We start from the raw sequence: 23,652 nt of genomic DNA on the forward strand, positions 1-23,652 counted from the left end.
GAGACTATTCTGGTTGGTTTTCATGAAGTTATGAAGAAAGAAAGGGGAAAAAAAAAAAGCCTGTGGTCTTGCAATACCACATTTTGCCATAAGGTGGTGCAGTGAGTCACTCAGCTCTGGAATACAGGGAAGGTGACTCACTTCTGCCACCCAGTGCACTTCGGGAGTATTGCTGAAGTCTAACATACTGTACCTGAAACACGCTCGTTCCAGTTTGTTCCAGATCATTTGCTGCACTTCGCATCGACTCAGAGGGTTTCATGTTTCAAGCCTTTCCATTTACATCGTCGTGTTGTGGACTCTGTTCATCACAGTGAACGCCATGCATGTGTTTATTTGTTTTTTTTTTTCATTTGATAACGTGCATGTGGAAGTACAGTGGAGGATGACTTAACAATCCGCATGACCGACACCATCACTCCGTCCTTATGCATCACCATGTGTGTTTACGTCTGGAGAGAAAGTAGATTTCTGAAGTCTGGAGATCAGTGGCCGGTCTGTCTTTCTGCTGAGGAGACCACGTCAGTAGGTTTGTCCTCACTTCAAGAAGCGATTAGAACAATCTGTGACAATTCGACGGGTAAAGACCTGTTAAAGGGACATTAGTGCTGCTTTTAAGAAGTCACGTCAGAAATGTCTTAGTTGGGCTTTGTGCTCTGAAGTGTTTGCTAAAAATCTAAAATCATCTTGTTTCCTACTTGACTGTCAACTTCTTGGACTTGAACCCACAACTCATCCATCCATCCATCCATCCATCCACCCTGTCGTCATGCACTCCTCTCAGACATTTGCCATTAGTACCATCCCTTTTCAGTACAGGCATCTACAGTTTTCAGGTCCAGTACGCGGTGCAGGTTTTGGGACCAGCTGTGGATCGACAGATTTCAAAGTCAGTATATTGCAGTGAAGTCCTGAAGCAGGTTGTCGAATGAGACTTGCTCATGAGCTCGGTCTTTCAGAACGCTTCAACCCTGCCTTAACATCTATGCATGTATAGAGTTGAGTATTGTTGTACGACTCCACGGACGCATCTGTGAATCTGTTCACTCTAGTTTTATGTCCTGTACAGCTGTCGAAGGAAGCAGCTGTCAATCTCTCTCCCTGTAGCTCCTTCAATCGATGCTCATGTTTCATAGAAAGGAGCGTTTTTATGAGGGGCAGCATTTAGTAATTCACTCCAATGGGATGACAAAAAGGAAGAATGACTTCAAAAACCTGTTTGAAAGGTTTCTTGCCCGTATTGAGTGAATCACACTGAATGCTCGTCTCTGTGACTCGCAGAGTGAGAGGTTGGGATGGTCATCATCTGTCCCATTCCTGCTAGAAAAGATCTCTGCATCAAGCTGCAGCTTTGGCTGCCTGTACGTTCGATGCTACTCGTGGGTTTGGAAGCTTTTCTACAAACCTAGAGGAGTTTGAAACAGAATAACGGTTGACTTTCTCCTTTTTTTTCTACGTGAAACCATCAAGTCGCCAGAAAAAATGCCAATATTGTACATTTCTACATAATGTGGATTCATTCTCTACTTCTCATAACCAAAGATACGGTTTCAACTTTTTTTTTTTTTTTTTTTTTTTTAATGAGGGAATATAGGTTCTAAAACAAAGCGGTTGGAGTTTGGTACTCTTGAATGGATTTCGGAAAGATTAGGGTCACAGATTTTCCAACTATTAATCCATGAAACTACTTGACGCTACATTTTTGTTTGAAAGCACACAAAGTTCTTGATTTGGTGCAGCACCAAAACACTTCTTGGTCAGTGTTTGGTCTTCAGCTCTTTGGTTAAAGTACACAGTGTATTTTCTCTTCTAGAAAAGAGTTGAATGAAATTTGTAAATATGTAAACACCACAACCATGTTTGGGGAGGATTTAGGCATACAAAAATACTTGAATAGTTCTTGGGAAATGCAGGTTTTTGGGGGAGAATCATGAGAATTTCTAAATATTTCTGTTCCAAAATGATTGGTTAGTGTTTTCCTTCTGACATTCTGAAAGGTGTCCATTCAGGCACACATTAGTTTAATTTTAAGTATTAATCCATATGGTTTGGGGTAAGAAAGGTTGATTCTGGAGACAGAGTTGGGTAAAGGTGAAATGAATGACAATTCATGAGACACTTAAATCAAGTTGGTCTTGAAAAGTTCTGTGTTAATCAGAAGGATCTTTTTTTAGTGAAGATCACAGCAATTTCTGGGATTTCAGACATTAAAACCATTTAAAATTGTTAGGATTTGCTTACTGCGACGGATCGTTAATGTTCACGCCACTTAATGTGTTCATTCAGTGGGAAATCATTTCACTTGTTTGATGAGTTTTTGAAAGTATCAGAAGTATTTTGCAGGAAAATAGATTTATCCTGGATTGAGGTTTTTATGTGTTCATTGTTTCTGCCATGACTGCCGTCACCAGTAGGGGGCATCGGATGTCGTCTTTGAATCAGTAAAACCAAAGAGTAATTTTGAGTTTGCTTCCTGTGAATGTACAATGCTGACATTCTTCCTGGGGTCTGGACGGTGTTCGGTGTCTTATGTCGTGCCATCAGATTACAGAAGAGTTGAGGAAGATGGCGCGTTTCAACAATGTTGTTCAAGCAAATACTTGAAGAATAGAGAACCAGTTCTGAATTCACCTCCAAAGTCAGTCCCAGGTCTCCTCACCTCGATCTCCTCTACACCCCCCCCCCCCCTCCCCCCCTCCAGGAGTCGGCCGCTCACACTCCTTCTACTAAACGCCGCCAAAAGAAAACAAAACAATGTGAAGGCAAGCTTCATCTGAGCACTGTGTCCGCAGGTCGCCATGGTTTCCAGGTTTCAGTTTGTGTGTGAATGAAATGATTAAGGATTCTGTATCCATAACCTCTTAAACAAGTGGTTGACTTGCACTAATTTAAAAAACGGTCATGGATTTGTAAAGATGAAAAACCTCAAAATGTGGCATGTTTTATTTGATGTTATGCAAAATCTAATGTCTGTAGAGTATTAGTCTGAGTTTTGTTTTTAATGCAGTATGTGTGACAATTGTAAATACTTTGTGTACAATTTGAGATGGTATATTTACTACACTGTACATACATGTGATATTGTATCATTTTGTTTTTGTAAAGCAGTTAGTTTCTGTATAATAATATACAAATTGAACTATTCCAGTGTTAGTAATAAAATGTTTTGCTCTCCAAGTGGTCTGAATCTGTGAGATGACACAGCACATTAGATATAGGATCCATCAAATTAGGATTTCAAATAAAGACACAAGATCACCGATCAGCAGATCAATCCATATAATGGGCAGTGCAACTTGTACTTGATAATAAAATAATTCCTCACATAGGAAAAAGTCAAAACATTTTGACAGTCTGGCTGTAGAACTAAAACATTGTTAGAAACTCCTGTGTAAATGTACATCCAAATCAGAGTATTTAATCAAATGTTATCAGAAGAAAAGTTCATGAGTCAGTTCTTAGAGATTCTAGAAACTTTTGTTTTTTACTCAACCTATTTTTACGAGATTACCCAAAACCACAAATCCAAAGCCCTGCAGCTTCATAACTACTGATTTACCATCACCGATGTCTGCCTCTTTTAGAATGGATTTGAAAATTGTTTTTGAACTGATTGTAATTCACTAGAATAAAGCTTTCTGACTTCTCACATAAGCTAATACCCCATCATTTAATATTCCTGTCATGAAACAGAGGCAGATGAAGACTCAATTCAGGTTTTATACACAATGTCAAGGACTACATTGAAAGTGATGGGAGCAAACGGTGAGGAAACACCAAAGAAATTAAGTTAAAAAAATGTAAAATGATGAAACATTGACATGAAAATAAAAAAAATGAATAAAAAGTTTAAAAGAAAGTATACATATGTTTATCTTTTGTACATTTGAAATAGTTTAGCACCTGCCAAGCTTTTTTTTAAACACTTTTTTTCAGTATGAGAGTGTTTATTGACCTCTAGTGGTCGGTGTTGCGTCTGCTGTCCTCTTGTGGTCAGTGCTGGCATTACATCTGCTGCTCGAGTGGTCAGTGGTTGCATTATCTCTGCTGCCTTCTAGTGGTCAATTCGGGTATTAACCGCTGTTGCAGTCTCGCTCACACGCTCAAATATCGCGAGACTTGCCCAGCTGTTTAGTCTGTGTTTTTTTAGACGGGAGCTGGTCGGTCAACACGTGGGGAGTAGAGCTCGACTTTCCACCGGTACTCGGTTAAAAATCTCTCACTGTCAGGATCTCTCTCATCGTGGCGGCGCCGAGGACCCTAAAATTCTGTAAGTAACGTCAGACATCCAGGAGAGAACTCACTAAACTGAATGATGGTGGGAGGGGGGCAGCGTGCTAGCATGTAGCCTGCTGCGTCTTGTACACTGAGCAGCGGGATTTCCTCCGTATCCACACCGGCAGCCGCAGAAGCGGCACGCCGGCCACACGTATTCATCAAGGGACATCAGCGTGCCTGTTAGCGGGCTGTCTGGCGCTCACTGCCCCGCCGAGTGCGCGTGCTGAGCCCATGTCATTGAACCACTAGCCCCGCACATCTTCCCATAACTTCACTATGGCAGCAATCCGTCTACACCCCCCCCTCACCTCGGGTTGTGCAACTGTACTCTCCCCGGCTCCGTGCACATGCTAACGTGCCCCTACTTAAGCGTGTGTGTGTGTACGCATTCGTTGCGGGTTGTCAGCGGTGTGTGTGTTTGTGCGCGCACGGTGCAAGTCGGCTGCCATTTGCGTCAGGGCCGGCTAGCCAGCTAGCGTGAAGGTCTGAGGCCCGTGCGGGACGGGGCAAGAGCCGGGCTCCGAGTGTCCTTTACCCGGGGCGTCACGAGGCGGACTCGGGCCAGCTCTCCCTGCGCACCCCGGCCGTGTTTCCCGCTCCGGTTGGAGGACACTCTGTGGAACATGCCGCTCTAATGGTGTAACCGGACGGTCACGGTGTCATAATCAAACGAGTGTGTGTGATTAGCTGCCTCCTCGGCACCGTGAACGCATTTGAGCGTGGAGACTTTAGCATGAGCGTCAATGTCTGGTGCTAACTTCACACTTCGGAGTGTGTGTGCGAGTGTGCCACTGTGTGTGTGAGTGTGTGTCCTGCGGCCTCCTTCCCGGCCACGCTGTATTATCCCCACTACTGTTAGCGTCAGGTCACAACCACCTCTGCGTTGTCACGCCAGACTCCGTGTACTTTGCGGTGAATTTAGCCTTTCTTCCGTGCGTCCTGCACGCTGCGAGCCGCTGTGCTGCCCGCAGCGTGAGCTCTGCGTGCCCGCCGGGCTCTCTCACATTTCGGCTTTCGCCAGAGGGATCTAGCGGCGTGGATTGAGTTTCAGTTTCTGTAAATCGAGGACGCTGCTAGCTAACTGGCACTTGTTCGACTATGTCTGCACGTTCTTTTTTTTATAAAAATGCACTCGGTGCATCTCGGTGTTTGTTTTATTGTTATAATACACCAAAGGCACACTTTAATGCAACAGAACGTGAGGCACGCGGAGGTTTACGTGCACCTCCACGCCGTGTCCTTTGAACTTTATACAGCCAGCCTCCCGGTACGCTCCTTTATGGAGGCGCGTACGCCCGGCTCCACACTCTGCCAGCGGGATTACTGCGAGCCACGCTCCCCCGGCGGAGGTATAATTAGCTCAGATGTTCTGCCGGGAGCGTAAGTCATCGCTCAAAGTTGTGTCACATCAGCGGGGGCCACGGAGCGAGCCGGTGGTCGCTGCTAGCCTGTTGCTACAGCCGCTCCAGGGTGACCGTCCGACCCGCTGAGGAGGCGGAGTCGCGGGTTCGATCCCAGCGAGGCGAACCTGTCTGGTCACCTCGTTTATATAAAGATTTTGAATCTTTTTGAGGCAAAAAAAAAAACAACCTGCTATTGTAGTCACTTTTTTATTTTTGTAGTAAGGTTGCACAATATTAAGACTTGCACTTGAAACACTCAACACTTGATGTTTTTCAATTTATACCAGTGCTTTTTCTCTTCTTGGACCCATTTCTAATCAGATTTTATTAATCACACGTGAGTCTGCAGCTCCCAGTTCCTGCAACTCAGAAGCTTGTTGATTTTTGTGATTTTTACTCTTCTCTGCTGCCAGCATTATCTCGTGCAGTAGGACTCTGTGTGATTGGTCAAATATGTTGGCATGCAGAGCCTGTAAATCTGAATTCATTGCAGATCAGCTGCATGCTGTGAATGTCAGGATAGATCTGTGATTAACCATGCAGCCCTACTTTCTTTGCACATAGTTCATATTCTCTTTAACAGAAATTCACCATGTGAACGCTTTGTTTTGGAACAATATTAAGAATTTCTCTCAGACAATATGAAATTATGTCATATTAAGTTTACATTAAGTAACCACATCAGAGAAAATTGGTGTTGTAAAGCCTTTTATGACAGGGGCAACAAAAATTCCAATTTCATCACAAATGGGTATGAAATGTGAAATGATGGGAACGTAATCCGTCAGCTACAAATGAAATGAAAATTTAGTTCAGTATCTTCATACAAGACTCAAAAGGTTGAACACTGAGAATGTGTAACATTTCACAATTAAATTTTTTTGAACATAGTCTCCTGGTGCAAAATACTGTGAAATCGCTCAAATATTCATGTTCATATGCTTCATAATGCACTTAAAGCTTAGGACACAGGGCCAATTCAGAATAGTGTAATGACTTTGACTTTAGAAGCAGCGGTTACTTCTGTTAAGCATTTGAAATCGGTTTTCTTTGTGGTTTAACTTTTGCCCTCATGAGGATTCTAAAAGCTGATAACAGGGACAGGGACAGAGACAGAACTGGACTGTTTCTAGGTCACATTTACAGTTAATGTGTGTCCGCTGATAAGTGAGGAGAGTAGAATATATTGTGGAACATTCAGGAGGGTCTTCAGAGCCGAACTGCATGATAATCAGGAACAATAAGTGATGTTTATTTCTGGACAAACGCACAGAGGATTAATGCTTTAGAAAAGCATTACAATGAAAATGTAAACAATGCATAAAAATTATTAATCATATTGAGATAAAGGAATAGGTTAAATCTGTGACGTAAATTATTACAATTATCTGTTCACAAAACCAGACATCTAGAAGTGCAGGAAAAAAGAACATTTGTTCCTGTTTAAATTAATTTAGCACAATGATTTAAAATTCCGTCTGAATCATTTCCTTCATGATAATGTTGGTTCCATTTAAAACACTGGATTTCTGTATTCTTCAATGTGCATGTGTTTTTATTTTATTTTTTTTAGTAGTCACTAATCCTAATAAGTTCAGTTTTATGTCTTCTCTACTTACTGAGAAAGTTTGGAAAAAAGACAAGAAAAACTAAATTCTTGTGGTTTCAGGCGAATGTTCCCTCTGGTGTCTGTCCACCTTTCAGCCCGCGAGCCCTATGTTTGACAGCGTGGTTTATGAAGCCTGCACTCGGCATGCCAGAGTCTTTTAGGAAGTTGGGAGCGGAGGCGAAGGTCGGCCCGCTGAAGACGAGCGGCCGTCTTGCCCTCTGCTGGGCTCTGCCGGTGTAACCTTGTGCAAGGTGAAAGTGGAGCGAGCCGCCACCGCCGGCTGCTTTTCTGCCTCAAATCCAAACCGAACTGCTTTGTCTTCTCACGTCAAGTGGAAAGTCGACTTTGTGGAGGAGTTGGGCTTTTTTGTGGACCCGTTCCTTTAAAACGGGAGCGACTGAGGCTCCAGTTATTCATTAGCTGTGTTCTGGGCGCCACGTCGAGCCTGCATGGCGTCTCTTTCCTCTAAACACCTCCATGCGGGTGTTTCTCGCGCTGAACGCACGCCGTTATGAGCTCTCCCCGGAGAGACCCTGGACACGGAGCAAGGTTAAACGGACCACGCGTAGTCTCATCGTGGCGGCGTGTTTTTCCCCACTCGGAGACAAAATCGCGTGTCTTGAAGCCGTGTAAGGTCAAAGATCAAGGTCACAGGTGTCCACTGGGCACGCTCGCCACGTCAGGTCTGTTAGCTCAGGAACGCTGCTCTGGTTTCATACCTGCTGTCAGACGCACAGCAACCAAAGAGCAATCCACAAATATGAGCTAGAGTCAAGAGGAAGCTCAAAGAATGGATTAGAGTGGACTGAAGTGATACTGAACATTTTCACATCTCAGCTCTTTATTTTTTAGACATTTTATCAAAAATCAAGCAATTAAAGTAATGAAAAATGCAAATGCACTTCAAATTATTGCACAATTTGATATTTTCTTGGACACATTTGCTATTTTTAACCTAGTATTTGGCATTAAAATGAATTAAATGACTTTTTCTCCCATAAACTGCATCATAACAGAAATTGTGTTGTTTAGTCAGAAATGTCCCGTCTTTCTTGTGGAGTTTTTCATAAAAATATTTTCATTATTTAACCTTTCGTGTTTTTGTTGGAAGAAACACTTGCTAGATTCAGGAAACAAACATCAAATTAACAGTAATTTGATACGTACAACATATAAAGCCTTGAGCGCGTCTCTTCACTTGAGATTTATTTGGTTTGATTTTGTTAAACGTCTCTCGATGTTCATAACCTTCATGTAACAAACCAAATGATCAGATTGTCTTTTCTCAGCACTTTATCTGTTTTTGGTGAATGGTAAAAGACGAGAATGCTTCAAGGTCGCTCTCTGTGGCTTCCTGAGCAGCAGTCGTTTACTAGCAGCACATTATATATTGAAAAAAACTCTAAAGTCAAAGATCTAATGTTGCTGACTGAACAGATAAATCTTAAAATAAACTTTGAATTAATGTTTATAACAAGTGATTTTTTTTTTTTTTTGTTGATTGACTTTCTGAATTTATTGTAATCGCCTGCGTTGACTCAACTGTTAATCAGACATCGTGACTTGATTTATGAGGTTTAAAAGAGCTTAAAGTCATGTGTTTATTTAGGACCATGGACCATTGGCTTTTTTGTGATGACTGTTCTTTAAAAGCACAGTGAATCAGGTGGAAACGAAACATTCTGTCAGAGACGGGAACAAACATTTCAACTCCGAGATGAAGCAAACTCACAATCAACAGTTTTCAGAAGTGTAGCATTTATCAGTGTTTAGAATGTGTTACTTCTAACTTCAAATGTAACTAAGTAGGAGTGTAATCAGTTCTTCAATCCAGAGTAAGTGAACGTTTGTGAACAGCAGGGATGAAGAAATGAGTGTTTTCATTACAACAAAACTGCTTGATTGTTTTTCTTTAACTCTGGGAGCTCTTTGAGTTTCCTCATGAGGGGGAAGTGTGTGTGGCTGGTGTGTACGTGCAGGGTGGACATACCTCCACAGCAGTGATTCATTTTCATTAACAATAACAACGGCTGACAGACGGAACGAACAGGTTTAGGCTCTACTTTCTCTCCCGGAGTGTGTGGAGGAAACGCAGAAGGGACGAGACGGGTGTCGGAGGGTCTCGGCGGGACGTCGCCTTTCAGTCGTTTTGAAGGAAACGGCGTTGGTGAACGTGTGACGGGCGTCCACTCAGACGCCTGATAGCAGGTGGAGCTGCAGACATGTGAAACACGCAGGCCGCTGCCTCCCAGCTCCGGCCTGGAGAACACTGGTGTAGGTTTCCCACCTCTTTGGGAACCAGTCTTCTCAGCTATGCATTATTGAAGACGAGGCTCACGTTGGGGGGGATGTGTGTGTGTGTGTGTTTGTGTGCAATTGCCCTTTATTCTAAATGTTAGCGATTGTTCAGGGGAGAGCCTCGCTGATCACTGAGCACTCGCCATACTCCCACGAATGCTTCTCTGGAGGGTGGACCGTTCAGGATTTCTTTTGCTATTTGGAAATGTGCAGAACTAAATCCACTGTTCAAATTTTTTTTCTCCTCTGGATGAGTTGTTGCAAGGAAAAGTGCATTGACTGCACAACATATATCAACATGCACTAATAGAAAAAGACTGAATGAACTGAGTTAAATGAAGTTTCCATGCTCTGCAAAATCCAAATGAAAACACTTTCAGTATGAAAGAAAAATATAACTGATACTGTTCAATTCACCTCAAAAGAAATCTCAATACACAAAACCAATAATGTCATATTGCTGGGTTTTTATTAAAGTTAATCGTGGCCTGATGTCCTGCAGCTCGAATGTAGATTTGACATCCAGACTAGGTGCAGATAACTGTCATCTCTGTCATGCATTATGTTCAGGTCTCTTTACTCACTGCTAACCATAAAGGAAAAGCCCTGTGCTCTCATTTTAGCATGCACTTTGCATGGATTCCTGTGTTTTTGTTTTTATTTTATTCCTGCCTCCTGTGCAGCTCAGATTGTTGTCGTGTCTTTCATACAGCAGACCTTGACACAGGAGCTACCTGCTGACCCCGGGATCAGATTCTGAGGCTTTGGCTGACCTCAGGCCCTCTGTTCCGGGGCTCGCCACGGTTTACAGTCGTTTCTTGAAGGATTTATGTCTGGATAGTGTTTGTTCCAGGTAGTCCCTTTTTTTTTTCCTTTAACATCCATTCATTTGTCTCCAACGAAACGGCAGGTTTGCTTTTGGTGTGTTAACCTTCGAGTGTGTGTGTGTGTGTGTGATGTAACAGCTGCCGATGTGCACCGGCTCTCCAAGCATGGCCGGACGTAATCGAGTCACATCCAGCCCATGTGATGCATTCCTCCAGGTGGAGGCGTGCTCGGCCGGCTCCGTTAAGGAAAGGCATGCACGCATGGCCTTTTTTTAACACGGACACGGAGTCGCCTCCTCCGAGGTGGAACGCAGAGAGGGGCTGTCCCGCTCTGCGCCCCCTCCCTCCCTCCTCCCGGCCTGCCCTTAGTTTCATTTATTTACCCTTTAACTGTGAAGGATTTGCCCCTGCGGCTGAGAATCTTCCTAAGTAGCGCCGAGAGCTGAGCAGCAGTGCAGTAGCTCTGAGGACCAGCCAGCTGGCCCGGCTGGGGTTTGGTTCAGACAGGCTGAGCTCGCATCGCACCATGTGAGGTGATTTCTCTGGATGTTCACTTTCTGACCACTGTCCCTCACGCTGTAGGTCAAGATGTTACCCGATGCACTTGAGCTGAAGAAGTGAGACGATGCTTTAATACAGCGTGTCATCAGAATAAGCGAAGCTGATCACCTTGCTTGGTGTGAGTTTTACTGAGAGGACATTAACTGGAATTTTAATGTAAAACGTGCAGCGGTTTGTAATGTTTTTGCAGCAGATCAGTGTTTCAGATTGTACAGAAAGCGGGTTCAGTGTTGAAATTGTGCCTCCACACAGTTTATATATTAAAAAAAAAAAAATACCTGAAAGCTGCAAAATGCCACAAACTGAGGAAATTGAGGCTGCATTTAAATAGTTTAATATTCATGACGTAGTTTGTGTTGAGTCCCATTAACAACAACTAACAGAGGCTCGAGCTTTTGGGAAATAGAACAAGTCTTTATTGATCTTTTACAGGAAATGGCTTTATTTAAGCCAACTCGCATCCCTGCAGACACCAACACTCATGAATAACTATATGATATTAAAGATTTATAAATCGAGTGAAAAGAGAATAAATGCCAACTAAACAAACATCCAGTCAGGACTCGGTCCTGTCGTCTAATGTAAGAAAGTGACATTTCTGATGGTGTAGATCTAGCGGTATGTGGTAATGATGGTGAAGTTTGCCCTCGAGTGGTCATTGAAGGAAACTGCATGAAGCTGATGAACTACCAGCACATGTTCTTGGACTTATCTTAACTGTGGTTATTGTTTTGTGGTGTGTGTGTGTGTGTGTGTGTGTGTGTGTGTGTGTGTGTGTGTGTTGGACGCTCCACTAAAACGCCCCTGTGCTGTCTGTGTGTGTGTCTTCCAGGTGTAGCCGCTAGCGTCCTGTGGAAATGCCGCTGAGGTTTCGCTCTGTTGTGCCGTACACGCTTCCCGGGATCCTGGCGCTGATCGGCTGGTGGTGGTACATCTCGCGGAAGAAAGAGCGCCTCATCTGCCAGGACGGCCCCGAAGGGGCGGCGGCCGCTGCCGCCGCGGGCCACCTCCGGTCGTCCCCGGCGGAGGGAAGCAACGGCCTGGTGGAGAAAGGCTCCGTGTCCCCCACAGAAAACACCGGAAGCCCCACGCACAGACCTGCTAAGGTCGGCAGTCAGCGCGAGCATGAGGACATTTCCCACCTGCAGGTCCAGCACAGCGAAGCGGCGCCGCCACAGGACGCCGCCGCACCTCAGATTGGCAGAATAACCACAGAGGAAGTCCAGAAATGGTCGTCAGAGGACGGCTTGCAGATCTCCCAGAATGCCCAGACGGGCACGGAGAGGAGCTCCCCGGCGCTGGAGGAACGCCTCGTCGAGGAGGTCGTCTCCGCCCAGCAGTCTACCAAAGTCGGCAGCTCCTTCCCCACGGCGGCGCCGCCCTCCGAGGCGCAGCGGCCGGAGCCGGAGGGCGAGGTGGCCAAACACCACGGCGGCGGCGGTACCGCTGCGCAGGAGGAGGCGTCCGACTTCACCGTCACGCCGGGTAAAGATTGGAGGACGAGCGCGTCGGAGATCAGCGCCGCGGAGATGCCGCTGCTGGAGTTACACCAACACGTAGTCACCAGCACGCCCAACGCCGCGCCAGAGTCGGCCGCGAGCGACATCCAGCTGCACCGCGGCGCCCCGGACGAGCAGGAGGAGCGGGACCTGGAGCTCCTGGCAGCCGGACTCATAACCGAGGTCATCTCGGCAGCCACCCAGGAAGTCCTCGGAGTCACTGGCTGCCAGGCCGCCGACATCGGCGGCGGCGGCAGGATCCAGCCGCTCCAGGAGCCGGTCGCGTCGGCGCAGCAGCACCTCCTCGCCGGCCGCGATTGCATAGAGACGCCGGAGAAAGTGGAGCCGGCGATGCCCAACGGCTGCTCCTCAGCCTCCATTTGGGAGCCACTGGAGGCCAGCCGGCGGCTCCACCAGACACACGACGCGCAGAGGGGCCACTGGCCCGTGGCCTCGCCGCTGTCGCGGACCGCCGCGCTGAAGGGCGACGAGTCGGCGGCGCTGGCCGAGGACTCGGCCTGCAGCACGTGCCACTCGGAGGACGGGCTGAGCAGCGAGGACCTGCAGAGCAGCGTCTTCCACAGCCAGAGCGGCATCCAGGTGTCGCACCTGGCCGAGAGGGACGCCGCGGGGCCGCAGTCGCTGGTGGAGGGCATCACGGAGGCGGCGGTGCTGGCCGCCGCCGCGGTGGCGGCGGACGACTCGGCGGAGGCGGCGTGCGAACTGAAGCGGCTCAACGGGATGGGTCTGAGGAACGGCGCTCACGGGACGAGCGAGGCGGAGACGGACCAGTCCGGAGGTGAGAGTGAGCTCCGCTGGAGCGTCCAGTGCAAGAAAAGAGCAGATCTGGGCCACTAGCTTCCGTTTTGGAGCGTTTTAGACATGACAGGAGAGAGATCCTCACACGTCACACCCTGAAGTGTTACTTCTGATCAAGTTTATCTGATGCTACTTTGATCATTTTTATTGAAATTCCCAGAAAGTAAATCAGTTCAACAGTCAAAATGATAAATCCGGCCAAATCACCCAGGGTGTGATCAGTGCTTCTCATCGTGGCCTCAAAGTGAATCAAAACCTTCAGTACAGGCGGTGGTAATTTCTTGAAATCGGAATATAAAATTTCATTTGACAGCATAGAAGAGAACAGAGGGCCGTGGATGTTTTGTATGAGCTCAGTGACTTTTCTCTGTAGGTTGTTGAGCTTTTGCTGTTCTTTCTGTCCCGTTTCCTCAATATTCCCGGCACAGTCTGCCGTGGAACTTTTACTTTTCTCATGTGGTTTTTCTGTGCTTTTAAGATTTAAAAACAATTTCATGCATCAACGATAGTAAGTGACTTGTATCAGAGGCTGGGTTTTAATCTCTAATCACATTAGTTCTGAGTTTAGTGTATAATTTTTTTAAATTTCAGTTCCAACTCAGTGTAGGGTTTTGTTTTTGTAGTAATGGAGTTTTTTCTGCAGCTTTCTGCTGTCCTCCTGATCTAGTGGCCCCACATGGCGCCTGATATCTGATATCTTTTCATATAATTAGTGTTACAAACCAAACTGCTAAATTAACTGACTTATAGTCAGAAAAATGAAGCCTATGGAAAGAGACGTGTTTACGCTGTGCAGCGACCTCTAACCTCCACGATGGAAGCGTCTCCTGCACAGCTGGTGGAGGCGACGCCCTCATTAGATCCACTTGATGTGGATCAGGTGTGCAGGAGGAGGAAGGAGGAGCAGGTAGAGGAGGAAGGAGCGGCTCAGCACAGCGCTGCTGTTCCTGCAGCCATCCTCGGAGTCCAGCGCTGAGGGATGAAGGAACCGGCAGCACGCCGTTCCTGAGGGGTGTTTACTTCCAGTCTGGACTGTGGGGCTGTGTGTGAGTCCGATCGAGCTCCGTCCTCCTGGATCTGACAGCTGAGGTTGAGACGGCTCAGAGTTTAGTGTTACAGCGGCGGTTTTTCCTCCAGACCGGAGCCAAAACCTGCTTCAAACCGCTCGTCTTGTGCTTCCAGGTTCTGACGTCAACAGCATGGACTCCGTGGACAGCGGCTGCACGATGGGCGTGGAGAGTCAGGGCAACCACGCCGCCTCCTCCAGCTCGGAGCTCATCGTCTGGGAGATCGAGGTGCCAAAGGTGAGTCGAACCGACGAGATCAAGCTGTTGACTCGTGGAGGGTTGAAGAAAAGGTCGTTTACAGCCCGTTTGGTCTGTTGGCACAGATACTCTACTGAATACGAAATACTGTCATGGTCTTCAAATCCAGTATGTCGAGCCTATAAAGCTCTATTTGTCTTTGCTCTTCAGATGCTCGTATCAGGTCTGATACTGCAGTGTACTCCCGAAAGATCCCCTGAACAACCAAGCAGTCGTTCAAAGTTTTGAGACACCAGTGAAGCTACACGCTGAACATGATTGACTGATGAAGGACTGAGCATGATGGAGTATCAGTTAATGACATTCAATTGACGCATATGTATCTACTGGTCCTTTTAACAGTGGTATTGCCCCATCCGTGATGTTATATGTAGAAAAAAAACCTGATTTATTCTTTTGCTTTTCCAGTGTTGTACATATTTCACATTATTTTCTTGGATCTAAACAAAAATGACGTTTTTCGATTTACAAGGGAAGAAAGCTTGTACGTACTGGTTCTCTGTGAAGCTCTGTGCTTTGCTTCGCAATTTTTCAGATTTAACAAAAAAAAATATTGTATCGCACCACTGCTGCCTCCAGAACTGAAGCTTTTGCACTTCAATATACTGAGAGCTTTGCTGACATTAGGAGAAATGTCCAACTTTGACTTGATCATTTCAGTTTTATCTCTAGATAATTGTTAAACATGGTGTGATATATTTCATGTAGCTTTTTAACTGCTATTTAAAAGTAGGAATGTTTACTTGTCAGCAGGGAACCTTTTCCATGTAATTAAAGATGTTAAAAACTGTTACAGCAAAAAAAGGTGGTAAAAATATGTATTTCTCAGATCTCTGATATTAGTCTCTTTATTGTACAGTGTCAGGACCTTATGAGGAGCCGAGATTTCACTTACATGTGTTATGTTTTTGACGTACAGAAGTCATCAGTCTCTTACCCAGCAGAAGATGAACCATGTGTGGACGTATCAATTGTAATCCAACTTTGATTATTATTAAACTGACTGCATTTGTACTTTAAATGATCCCCTGCTGCTTCAGACAGGATAAGAGGAAACAGTTTTTCCATCATCGGATCTCTGTGGATGTAACGTAACGCATCGTCCCGTTGTCTCTGCGTTCCAGCATCTTGTGGGGCGGCTGATCGGGAAGCAGGGGAGATACGTGAGCTTCCTGAAGCAGAACTCCGGTGCAAAGATCTACATCTCCACTCTGCCTTACACACAAGAGTTCCAGATCTGCCACATAGAGGGTGAGTGAGTGTGTGTTTCTCACGGCGGACTCTTCCGCCATGCATGAGAGCGCCGTGTGACCCCCGGTGTGTATTTCCTGTCCCTGCAGGTACGCAGCAGCAGGTGGATAAAGCCCTGGCTCTGATCGGGAAGAAGTTCAAAGACCTGGACCTGACCAATCTATACGCCCCGCCGCCTCTTTCACTGCCTTCACTCCCCATCACCTCCTGGGTAAGGACGCACTCTGACCCTGGGAGGGACGCGCTCACTACAGTTGTGGGAAAATACTCACTTCAGTTTTTCTCGCTGTACTGTGCTTAAAAAAAGTATTGACATTGAGCTGCTGTCTCTTCTGCTTCAGTCTTGTCTCACATTTTAGTTTTTGAATCCTAAGATCTGTTTAAAGCAACAAAACACAAACATTTACCTTTCAGTTCAGTAAATAGTGAAATAGTAGATGGATGTAAGGGAGACTGTGAATTCTTTTTCTTTTTGAATTATGGAGGCTTAACCACCAAAAACCGGCCCTTTACAGGGTAATAACTAACCAGTCTTTCCAAGAAAGTACCTGCTGTTCATGATTTATCCACCAGAGGTCAGTGTCTGTTGGAGTAAATAATGGTATAGAATTAATTACGAATAGGAAACTCTACATTAATCTAAATTCAAATGTTGCTGTGTGATGAGACCAGACACCAAATAAATTTGATTTGTAACTGTGGATAGCATTTTAGCACTGTAAAAATAAAATCAATAGATGTGTGTCAGTAGATGTCTGTACTTCGATTTAAAAGCTGCTTTGAATGATCAGGGCACCAACACAGTTCCGTCTTTCTACACACACAATTTAATTCTCCACCGACTCGGCTGGGCTCTGGTGCTGGAAAAACTAGCTGAAAGATGTGAATTATAGTAACGGAACCGCGCCTCATTGTCAAGAACGATGAGCGGCATTGTAACACGGGGGAAAGTAATTTGGTAAAATAGTGTTACTGTTTTTATTAATCTTGATAAATGATCTAATGCTGCTTTTTAATTCAATATTCTCCTGTTGCTCATCATCGAACATGAAGGCTTTAACGAGTGTGTGTCTTTTTTCCCCAGCTCCTGCTGCCCAGCGGCGTGACGGTGGAAGTGATCGTGGTGAACATCGTGTCGGCCGGCCACGTCTTCGTCCAGCAGCACACACACCCCACCTACCACGCCCTGCGGAGCCTGGACCAGCAGATGTTCCTGTGCTACTCCCAGCAGGGCACCCCGGCCCTGCCCTCGCCTGCCGAAGGTCCCTCGACACGCTCTCACACGTAGTCATAGTTCAGAGCAGTCTTCTTGAAGTGGCGTTTGCGTTGCAGTGGGCGTGATCTGTGCGGCGCCGGCGGTGGAAGGAGCCTGGTGGAGAGCGCAGGTCATTTCCTTCTACAGCGAAAGTAACGAGGTGGAGATCCGGTACGTGGACTACGGAGGCTACGACAGAGTCAAGATCGACACACTACGGCAGATAAGGTGAGCGCCAGGCGTCCAGCTCGGGTCGATCCAACGCCACAGCAGCGACTGCGATTCTGAGCAACTCGTTCAGGATTAGGGATGAACTGATACCGCTTCAGGATGTTAGGACTGCATCTGTGAGGTTGTAAGTTTACCAATAACGGCCTGCTTTCATTCATGTTCCAGGTCTGATTTTGTAACACTACCGTTCCAAGGTGCTGAGGTATTACTTGATAACATCGCCCCACTTCCAGGTAACCCTTCAGTTTTAATCGGAGGCCTTCTCGAAAAATGTGCCAACAAGTCAGCATGTTTGTGATTCGCTGTTTTTTTTTCTGTGTGGCGTTTTCTCTCACGTCAACCAGGAGAGGACCGTTTCTCGGCCGAGGCCACGTCTGCGCTGGAGGAGATGACCAGAGGAGCGGCGCTGCTGGCTCAGGTAGGACCAGCGCGCTCGTAGCATTTCCACAGAGGCACAGCTCGCCAAACTCATCGCCTCTCCGTCTCTTTCATAAAGGTCTCGAACTACGACAACAACACGGGGCTCCCGCTGGTCCATCTCTGGAACATGGTGGGGGAGGAGGTATGTTACTCACAGGCGATCGGTGTAATCCAGGCAGTCAGGCTCATGTTGAGGTTCATATTCAGCACAGTTTGAGCTCAGTAAATAACTATAAGATATCAATAACTAGAACTCTAAATCTGTCTTTGTTTTAGTGTGACAAAGTCTTAATATATCGTTGAGTTCATATTCTGATCAGAATAACTCGTCAATTTGTAGAAGTTCTTATATGTTGACACATTTCTTCATCTGTGTGGCGATCCTCATCACCTGAACTGATTTAACACATAATAGGCTGAAGTGTGCCCCTGGTGGTGAAATGAATGTACTGCAGGTAATGTCATTGTGGCTCACAGCTGTGAAGTTTCATCCTGTTGGTCGGTTCTGTTGGTCTGACAGCCTGAGTATAAACGGATGACGTCTTCATCTGGCAACAAACTAGTTTATTGAGGGAAAAAACATGTTAGTACAAGAGTCAGTATAGAGTAAATGCATCAATATGTTTTTTTTAATCTGGACATGTGTGCCATGCAGTCCCCTGCATTTCATATTTCATTTCATTTATGAGAAGTCATGATGAAAAAGGAGTCGACGCTTGAGTTCTGTTTCACAATGACGGGAAAAGATGACAGCGATAATAGATTGGCAAGAAGGGAACTTTTCTCACAAACCATGATGGAACTGTTTTATATGAAGTTTCATAACTGTTTTCAGGCTGCAGATGAATATTTCTCTCTACTCTCTCTAAAACTTAGTTGTTGTTTTTTTTTTTGAAGATTATATTTTTCCCTTTGAACATGGCTGTCTTGAAATGTTTATATATCTTTATTTGTAATTTGTCTGATTTATAATCATCCTATTTTATCCACTATTTCTGTACATGTTTTAACTGAGTGCATCAAATAGATGTCATTTAGATCTCCTTATATTTAGAAATGTATAAGCTCATCCTGTAAGATCCAGATGGAAACCTGTATTTGGACATAGCAGTTTGACGTCTTGTGCCTGTGCGCCCCCTGCAGGTGATTTCGGTGAACCGCACGCTGGCAGAGAGAGGTCTGGGAGTTTGGGTGGATGGATTTTGAACTCCTAAAATGCCCTCCTCTTTGAACTAACCGCCCACCACCACCACCCCCGCCTCCCTCCACCCTCTGAGCCTCTGTGGACGGCAGTCTGGAACCGGAGCTCACCGACCGGAGAGTCCCGACTCCGCCACACGCCGCCCGATCGAAGATTGTTTTTCTTTTCTCTTATTTTTTTTCCCCCCTCAGTTTGTGCTCTTCTTCTCTCTCCTCCCCAGCTCAGCTCCTCATTCCTTCCACGAGAAATCGAGTTTGCAGGGTTTTTTTTTTTCTCTCTGCTTCCGAGTGAGACCACCTTCCACCTCTTGTTCGTGTGCACTAAGAACATGAAGCAGGAAAGGAAGCGGTACTTGTCATTTTTAAAAAAAAAAAAAAGAAGAAGAAGAAAATCTATATTGTAACAGAATAATGGCTCCAGCTCCACCTGTTGGTTTGGTTTTTTTTTTCGGGCCTTTGCACATTGACTGCAGCTCATTACCTCCCTGTGGACAACTTGGATACATCAGATGAAAATCTCAGTGCAGTCGCCTGAAGGTCGGTCCATTTCAAAGCTGGTAGGGTGGAGAGGTGGTGGGTACGGAGGATCTGAGTGGTCTCTTCCAGCCTCTCGGGGGCGGTCCGGCTGCCTTCTCACTCCACTTTATTCCCCACCACAACCTGCACGCCGTCTCAGAAGAGCCATAAATCCAACACAGGTTTTACTTACAGGATTTCTTTTTCTCTCTGGCATCGTCATGTGGATCTTCCTCATGCTCCGTTTTTTCTTGTAAGAGTGGCAGAAAAGATCCAGTTTTTCTTTTTCTTGTCAGAGCACCTGCGGATCCCAAAGTCTTCTCTCTCCAAAATCATAAAAGCTGATTTTTTTTTTTTCTCCTTCCCTCAAGATTGAAAGAACCAATTGTGGAAACTCTATAAAAGATTGTGTGATTTAATGGCACTATAATCGAGTCTGACTGCATTTTTAAAACACTTAAATGGTTACTGTTGTAAATCTGAAGGGAATCAAAGCTGCTAGACGTCTGTTGACTCCTGACATACCATTACCTGTTGATACTCATCGTGTTCTCACATGACTGTGTCTGACGCGTGTCTGCTGGTTTGAATCCAAAGAAACGGTGAACTTCTGAGCTAAGATGAAAACACTTAATCCATGAGGCACTACATCAGACTTTATTTGCAGCGTAAGAAAAACTGCTACATTTGTTTGTGGGGGGGGGGAATTGTCACGGTTGCTCTCGGGTGTTAAAACGCACCATGAGGCAAAAAGAAATCCCAAACTTCCCCATTTCAGATTATCAGGAAGCTGCTCTGACTCCAGGTTTTCCCTTCCCCAGCAGTATTTTTTTATAAACATCACGGCTCATGCCCTGAGTTTAGCACTTTAATGCATGCTAGAAGGTGAAGCTGGTGTCAAATTACGCTCCACCAGAAGTCATCACCTTACTGAAGCAGGCGAATCAGAAGACGGTGAGGGAGCACTTAAAGGTGACGTATGTAGAGAGCAGGGAACAGACCGTCGGTAAACTGAAGTGAAGCCTTGATGTAACTGGTGTCGAAATGTTTGGTGCGACACGGCGGTGCTGTAAACCACCCTATCGTCCCGCCTGTTCGGTTTAGAACTGCAGGAATACGATATGGGTTAATCGAAACCGATCCTTCTCTCAACTTTTACTGAATTTCCTGATATTTGAGGTTTTGCCAAAGCGACCTGAATATTATGAAACTGACAGAAAATGGTCTAAAATTCAAAGTTTTGATGAGTTTGTCTGGGAGGTCCCTCCCAGTGGGTGGAAGTCTTGACTTGTACTTTCGGTCGTCACCGGGGGGTCATGAGTAGACGCTTCTGGACTGTAATGTTTTCTTTCATGTCATAACGGAGCCACCTTTGTGATACGTGGCCCTCCAAATTGGTGAACGGAGAGTTAAGGATGATTTGACCTGTTACGAATCTGACGCTTAAGCTCCTGAATCATTGTTTTGTGTGGTTAATGTCTCATGAGGAAGGCCTCATTAGGATGTGATCGAACCTGTAGTCCGACTCCCTGAACCACGGCGTTGGTGAACTTGTAAAGTCCGAATCACTTTTGACTGACATTGGCATGGCTGGAAGAGCTGTGATCTTAACTCGAACTGATGATTTGTTGTTAGACGGAGCCCCCTGAGGGTCCACCGCTGCTCCCATGAATCCGTCTTTCACACGTTTCTCAGTGAAGTCGACGTCAGACCTTCCATATGCTTGCACTTCTCTGTCGGACTGAACCCTGTGAGGGATTATCTGCCAGTGACTGTAATTCTAAATAACACAACCCCCGTGTCCTTTCTTTGTCTTTCTTTTTGAGTCTTTCTAATGGGAATTAAATCACTGTTACTCTAGCAATAAGGCAGCTTTGTGTTGACTGATTGAAGGACAGATCGGAGAAAGGGTAACTTTAGGTGTTAAATTTGACACAACTGAGCTAAACTAGGTGAGTTAAGTGCATACATGTTGTCAAGCAACACTTTAATAATTCTTCAATAATGTATCTCAGGAATGGGCAGTGTGACGGTCGATTGGTGAATCGACTTCTTGACAGTCGAAGGGAAAATGGGATGATTCGGTTTGTTTTTTCCGACGTAGAGAAATGGGACTTGTGGTTGGACGGACCTGGAGGGAACCCGCATGCTGGTGCTGGAATTGGAGCAGTAGCCATATTGTCTGTAGCTCGTGCGAGTCTCTGCTTTCCGTCTCTGCTCAGTCTTTCCTTTTTACAGGCCCCCTTCTTTAATCATGCCACGCTTGTACACCCCCACCCACTGTCCAGAAAACCTCAGCACACCTTAAAGGTCCAGCTCGAGTTTGGTTCATTTCTCTGTAAATAAGATATTAGACTGTACTTTTCTATAACACTGGAGAGAAAGCGATATAAAGGGAACATGTTTTACTTTTTGGTTTCTGTTTGCTTCGTTCTGGTTCATCCCGCCTCCCCGCCGTCGCTCACTCCACCGTCTAAAGCTGTGGGACTGAGTGAGAAGTGTTTGCATAGATAGACAAGTCATCATTTGGTTATTTAAAAATGGGTGTTGAGCTGTTGTGCCCAAAAGCATTTAACATGTACAGATCAGTTTGTTTTCTTTTTGTTTTTTGTTTTTTGCTAGGCTCATCAAGTTTGATTTGTTGATTGTACAGATCTATTAGGGAAAAAATAAAAGTTATTGAAAGTGTTTGTGGTCTGTTATCATTGCCATTTCATGGACATGGTTGAGTTGTGGAGAAGGGAACTGATTGATTCCGGCTGATTCATTTATAGTCCAGAGATAACGCACGCGCACACACACACACGATGCAGCTGTTACACCATCACATGGCCCAGTTTATCGTAGGATGGATAAATTCATCCATCAATCCATTCAGAGCCAGTTTGCATTGAGTAATGAACACTATACACCACTTGAGAGTGCCAATACAAAGACACACACTTGAATACATTAGGCCCATTAAACCCACAACTGAATTCTTCTGAAAACCATTGCACTGCTGTGGCCCAGTTACATGTAATATGAACCAGAGCAACTAACTTCAAGAATGAAATGCTGGCTTGTATAAAATATCCAGTGGTTTCCACCACAGTGGATATTTCAACAAAATCTAAGTCACTGTTGTATAAAAGTAAACCTAACCAAATGGAAATAGTTGGTCAGCAGTTAATAAGAAAGATAGGTTTTGGTTAAAACATGTATGATCCATCCAGCCATGTTCCGCACTGCGTCAACGTCTCGCTGGTGCCAGTTTGGGTGAAAAGCAGGGCGTGTACAGCCTGGACCATCCGTCAGTCCATCACAGGGCTAATACAGAGCGACAGACAGTCACACAGAATTAATTATACCTATGATTAATTTAGAGTCAGGTTTCCTGGTTCTCTCCTGGAGTGGGAGGAGAAAAACACACAGACTTATCTCTGAGTCTGGATTTGAGGTTTTCTCACCGTTGAGTGAAATTCCATGTCACTTCTCCATCATGTGGACAAATTTGAATGAAACTTCTTTCATTTTTCGTTTCTTTTAGTTTCTGTGTCCTCAAGTACATACAGTATACCCAATGATGAAGCTGTTGACAAAACATTCACATCTAAAAGCAGAAATGCCACCGACCCTTCAGGTATAAATTTGGCTCCCACTGTGTGACAATTACCCAGAGTCTTGACATGCCTGGGTTGTACTGGTCATAAACAGCTACAGTCAGAAGGGGCATTTATAGTGTCTCTGATCTTTGGCAGCAGGAGTCGTCTTTACCTGGAAATGTACAGCAGCCACAGCCAATGTAAGTAATTACATTTCATTTATACAGCACCTTTCAGAGGATAAAAAATACAAAGTGCTTAGCAACATAAAAGATATAGGAGGATGAGTAGCATCATCCTTCAGATTGTACAGCTGCGAAGCTGTAAGATGGAGAACGTATTTGATGACGCCTCAGATGGTCTGTGGCTCAGTGGCCTACTTCTGTTCAGAGTTTAACCTCAGGGCAGAGGCAGCCTCACACTGAAATTCATGTCAGCTCCTCCAAGCTGCCGTTCCCTTGAAATCTTTCCAGCCTTCATTCATGTGCTGAGCTGCTTGTGGAACCCTCGGGCCCATCAAGCGCAATAAACTACCACAGGAAGTGAGACGTCCAACTCTCCAAATAAATGTTGAAA

General features: G+C 45.4%; 2 protein-coding genes across 3 annotated transcripts in view; both read left to right on the plus strand.

Annotated features, from left to right (window-relative positions):
• Positions 1 to 2,896, plus strand: part of nf1a (neurofibromin 1a) — a 68,029-nt gene extending 65,133 nt beyond the window's left edge. The window contains exon 57 of the mRNA XM_030109248.1: positions 1 to 2,896. This exon is cut by the window's left edge and continues 2,244 nt beyond it. The gene's annotated coding sequence lies outside the window, so the exon portion shown is untranslated.
• akap1b (A kinase (PRKA) anchor protein 1b) lies at positions 179 to 22,174 on the plus strand. Of its 2 annotated transcripts, none has more exons than XM_030109251.1 (11): positions 179 to 189; positions 11,809 to 13,274; positions 14,477 to 14,598; positions 15,744 to 15,870; positions 15,960 to 16,081; positions 16,955 to 17,132; positions 17,203 to 17,353; positions 17,522 to 17,589; positions 17,701 to 17,774; positions 17,853 to 17,918; positions 18,920 to 22,174. In XM_030109251.1, exons 2-11 carry the CDS (start codon positions 11,834 to 11,836, stop codon positions 18,980 to 18,982), a joined length of 2,412 nt encoding a protein of 803 aa, XP_029965111.1. In that variant the 5' UTR covers positions 179 to 189; positions 11,809 to 11,833; the 3' UTR covers positions 18,983 to 22,174. The 2 variants fall into 2 exon arrangements, with proteins under 2 accessions (XP_029965111.1, XP_029965110.1); XM_030109250.1 differs by lacking the exon at positions 179 to 189 and adding an exon at positions 4,143 to 4,270.
• The last annotated feature ends 1,478 nt before the right edge of the window (positions 22,175 to 23,652 follow it).

The sequence above is a fragment of the Salarias fasciatus genome, chromosome 14, assembly GCF_902148845.1.
Source record: "Salarias fasciatus chromosome 14, fSalaFa1.1, whole genome shotgun sequence".
Lineage (NCBI taxonomy): Eukaryota > Metazoa > Chordata > Actinopteri > Blenniiformes > Blenniidae > Salarias > Salarias fasciatus.